General features: G+C 32.6%; 1 protein-coding gene across 1 annotated transcript; it reads right to left on the bottom strand.

Annotated features, from left to right (window-relative positions):
• Window positions 1–1,778: 1,778 nt before the first annotated feature.
• On the bottom strand, window positions 1,779–2,276 carry LOC149189229 (uncharacterized). Its single transcript, XM_089410156.1, has one exon. The coding sequence runs from the start codon at window positions 2,274–2,276 to the stop codon at window positions 1,779–1,781; it is 498 nt and encodes a 165-aa protein (XP_089266282.1).
• Window positions 2,277–4,641: the final 2,365 nt, after the last annotated feature.

Raw genomic sequence — 4,641 nt, 5'->3', positions numbered from 1 at the left:
GTTTTTTCATTCTTCCTCTTTTATCCTTTTTATTCCTTTTTTCCCTTTGTATAATAATTCATTTTTGTTTGATGGTTATCTTATTTCCTTTGTTTTATTAACTATTTCATTATTATTATTATTATTTGTATTATTAATAATTTTCTTATTAATATTACTTTCTTTATTTTAACTCTCTTAACTTTTATCCTTCTATTTTTTTAGTTTATTTTTAATTTTAGTTTTCTTTTCATTTTAATTAAATTACTATTTGTTTGATTGTATTATTTATTTTGACTCTATTTTAATTAATTAACTAATTATTAATTTAATTAATTAATTAATTAATTAATTTAGTTAATTTATAATTAAAAAAAAATAGTTAATTAATTTGGTATATATATATATATATGTATATATATATATATATATATATATATATATATATATATATCTATATATATAATTGTTTTCTTCTTCTATAATTATGGCTTATTTCATGGATTTCTCTTTAATTTTTCCACTTCAATAAATAGTTCTATCATATTTAGTGCTATATTTTTCTTTTAGTTTTTATGTTTTTTTTGAACTCGTTAAAAGGGACTATCTAGAATTTATTGAATTATTATTTTATTGTTATTGAATTTCTAAAGTTCGTCTTCATTATTCTCTTAAACATATTCACATTATTTATTTCATGTTAAATCAAACCTTCATCATTGTCTGATCTAAATGTTCCAACGTTCCAAATGTTGACCCCTGAAATAGTGATGTGATAATCCTAAAGAATTATCATTCATCATTATAAATCACAAAAGCTTGAGTTTTGAAATTTTGATTTCATTAAAAACTTTAAAATAAAGTGAAATAGAAATAATTAGATTGTTATTAAAATTAAACTTTTGAAATATATATTTTTAATTTCAGTTAATATTGAATAAATTTAAATTTGATATTTTTTATTTTAATTAAAAAATATGAAAATTTATATTTAATATTATACTCTTTTTATATATATATATATATATATATATATATATACGAAGCAGTTTTTTTACATTATCTTTTAAAATAAAAATTATTTCAAATTTTGTAGACTTTTTAAAAATCATATATTTAAATAATTTAATATACAAAAATTAACTGTTTTTCTAATTTATTTATACATTCAAAAAAAATTTCAAATAATAAGAAATCACAAATTCACTGCAAATTATATACTAAATTTTACAAACAAAAAATCATAAATATTTATATTTACGAATTTGGTTTAATTTAACACTTTGTAAAATCTTAGATTTAAAACAAGTTAAAAGAATTAAAATTGAAAGCCAAAATGTGAGATCTTTCAAAAGCAAAACCCATCGATGTACAAGTAGGACCCTTCGGAAATCATTTCAAAAGCAAAGATAGCGAGCGGGAAACGAAAAGGACGTTGGGAATCTTTTGAAAAGTAAGGATAGCACTGAGATGTGATCTATGGATATGCTGTGTTTTTTAGCGCGAAAAAAAAGCTATATATTTGTATTATATTCATCATAGGAAAAATGTACAGCAATATTTCTATAGGAACCATTAGATATGGTTGAAAGAATTGGTTCAAAGTCCCATATGAGAAAAGATACAAAAATAAGCTATTTTCTGTTCTGTAACATATAGATCATACTAGGGTCGAAATCGGTCCTATGAGACAAAATTATATGGAAGTTTTTCAAAAAGGAAGTCAATATATTGGGAAACAGAGACATACCAGATAGTCATCAAAATATTGAAATTTAAGTACCCGGAATGTGTAAGTCCTAGATCTGATGAGAGATGTTGTCCACCGTTAACTGCATCCTCCAGGTGCCTTGTGGAATAGATAGGCCCATTTTTGATAGAGCATCTGCCTTCCCGTTTTTGTCCCTGGTGATGTGAGCAATTGTGTAGTCCCTCCTGCAGCTCCATAAATCCTCTATCCTGTTCAGCCAACCGGAAAGATTGATGTTTTTTATGGTATGTTTTGACAGTACATGATCGATGATGACTTTCGAATCTCCAAATATTTGAATCTTTTGTATGTCAAGAAAGTCACAAAGATAAAGGAGACCAGTGAGGGCCATAGCTTCTGCTTTGTTGTTGGATCCAGCACCTCCATTCCAATAAATCTCATAAGCTTGACCAGCTTCTGGAATGATGAATACTCCGCAGGCGCATGTACCATGTTGAGCAGCTCCGTCGAAATATGCACGAGGAATATTTGTAGGTTCCGGAATCTGTGGACACCTTCCTTTTCTGACTTTGGATTGGTGAGGCATTCCAAGCGCATTGTATAGGCAAAGGATAGATTCAAAAACCGCTGAAAGTGATTCTCTTTTGGATTTGAAGATCAACCCGTTTCACCATTTCCATATGGTCCAGATAGTTATAAATGGAATGGGCCTCCAATCAATGATCATGTTACTCCATCCTTTGAACGCCTCAGAAATGGAAGGGTAAGAGGTGTTGGTATAGCCAAAGTGTGCAGCAAGATTCCTCCATATCATCTGTGATTGTGGGCAAAGGAGAAAGATGTGTAAGTTGTTCTCAGCATTAGATCTACATAGAGGGCATATGGCGGGCCCGCACCAATTACGTTTTTGTAGATTATCCCATGTGAGGTTCCTGTTGTAAAAAACCAACCATGCAAATAAAATGATTTTTAAGGGGCAGCCCGTTTTCCAAATAGATGCTGGAAAGATGTTGTCCTTTTGTTCATATTCTGAGTTTTGTAACTGAAGGTATATATGTTTGACAAAAACAGACGAAGAGCCACCATGACCCTTCCAGATGAGGTAATCCATGTCCGCTGAGCGAAATATACCATGTGCCCGTAACGATGTAATGATAGAGTTCCACTGTCTTCCCAGTTCACCGCTTAGAAGCAATTCTGTAGCTGATTTCCAAATAGGAATTGCACCTTCCCATTTTCGAATGGCTTTGGCCCAGTAGAAAATGCCTCTGCTATGTAAAGCTTTTAATAGCTGCGAAGATATATGGATCTTTCCACCCGGACCTGCAAATTCTCTATCTTCTTTTTTTAAAAATAGGGGGGTCAATTTATCTAGTTTTTCTTTTGATCCCCTTATTTATTGTCTTCTTGAAAAAGGTTAAACTTTTCCCTTGCCTCAAGAAAGATCCTAGTTGAGGATATTATTTTCTCCATTAAGTTTGGCATCAAGGATTTACTTGATCACATTAAAGATCTCATCAAACAAACATCATCAGACATGATTGCTCTATTGTTCTTAGGAAAACTAAACCTCTAAAGAGCAACACTAGCAAACCTGAACTTGAAGCCCTCAAAGCTTTGAACAGTAACCCCAATATTGTTGTTCTTAAAGCATATAAAAGAGGGGATGGTGTGATCTTAGATAAAGAGGACTACAGAAGAAAAATGATAGATCACTTGTGCAACAACAAGAGCTATATAAAGCTCAGTAAAAACACCCTTAAAAAGGTTTCAAAAGTTGTTGCCTTTGCTATCGAATCTAATAAGTCTGTAAGCTCCATAAGCCACAAGTTCATTGAGAGAAACCATCTCACTCCGAGAATTTATGGGCTTCCTAAGATTCACAAAGAAGGGTCTCCCCTTAGATGTATTTTCAATATGATAGGTGGGCCTACATATCTTATTGCTAATATTTAGCCTGGAAGCTTAAGCCTTTGGTTGGCCATAGTGTTTCCTTTTTTAAAGACTATTGCTGCTTTGTGAGTGAGTTAAAAGAGGTTGAATTTGAGCCTGGTGATATTATGGTTACCTTTGATGTTGTTTCACTTTACACCAACATCCCTATTTATGAGGTTGTTGAGGTAATCAATCAAATCACTGACCCTGATACAGACAAGTTGGTAGATATTTTCCCATTTTTCTTAGCTTCGAAGGTGAATTCTATGAACAGACTTGCGGGGTTGTTATGGGCTCTCCCCTTTCTCCTGTCGTTGCCAACTTGTTCATGGATGATTTTGAATCTAAGGCTTTATCTTCTGCTTGATTTCAACCAAAGAGATGGAAGAGGTTTGTTGATGACACCTTCATCTTATGGCCCCATGGCCATGATAAATTGGATTTGTTTTTTCAACATCTCAATAACCAATCCAGATCCATCAAATTCACCATGTAAACAAAGGTCAATGATGGCTTTCCCTTCCTTGATGTTTTAGTCTCGAAAAAAGATGACGGTTCTTTCTCTCACCAGACCTTTCTTAAGAAAACTCACACTGAGCAATATTTGCATGTGAACTCCCATCACTTTCTAGCCCAGAAGCTAGGTGTTCTCAACACATTGGCCACTCAGGCTTTGAGGGTTTTTGATGAAAGCCATATGGTGAATGAGAAAACCCATCTCCTTCATGTTTTTGAATTGAATGGCTATAAAAGATACCAGGGTATCAGAGCCTTTTTAAAAGCTAGCAGAGGTCTTAGGAATAAGAAAGAGTCTAGTGAAGTGACCTCCAGTGTCTATCTCCCCTTTATCCAAGGGACTTCTGATAAGATTGCTCGGATTCTTAGGAGGTACAGGTTTCTTCCTCCTTTAGACCCTTGAAAACCATTCGTGGCTCCTTAAAATCGGTCAAAGACACTGTGGAGCATAAAAACATGAAGGGTGTTTATTTGATTCCTTGTTCTTGTGGGATCCCTAC

Source organism: Pinus tabuliformis, chromosome 3_1, assembly GCF_031772625.1.
Source record: "Pinus tabuliformis cultivar Carrire ecotype Pingquan chromosome 3_1, CPIR1, whole genome shotgun sequence".
In the NCBI taxonomy this organism is placed as follows: domain Eukaryota; kingdom Viridiplantae; phylum Streptophyta; class Pinopsida; order Pinales; family Pinaceae; genus Pinus; species Pinus tabuliformis.
Note: the sequence above shows the minus strand (reverse complement) of the source record. Positions and strands in the feature narration are given on the sequence as shown.

Bases quoted from the DNA above. Each gene is read 5' to 3' on its own strand.
- LOC149189229 (XM_089410156.1), bottom strand. From the start codon at position 2,276: ATGCCTCACCAATCCAAAGTCAGAAAAGGAAGGTGTCCACAGATTCCG.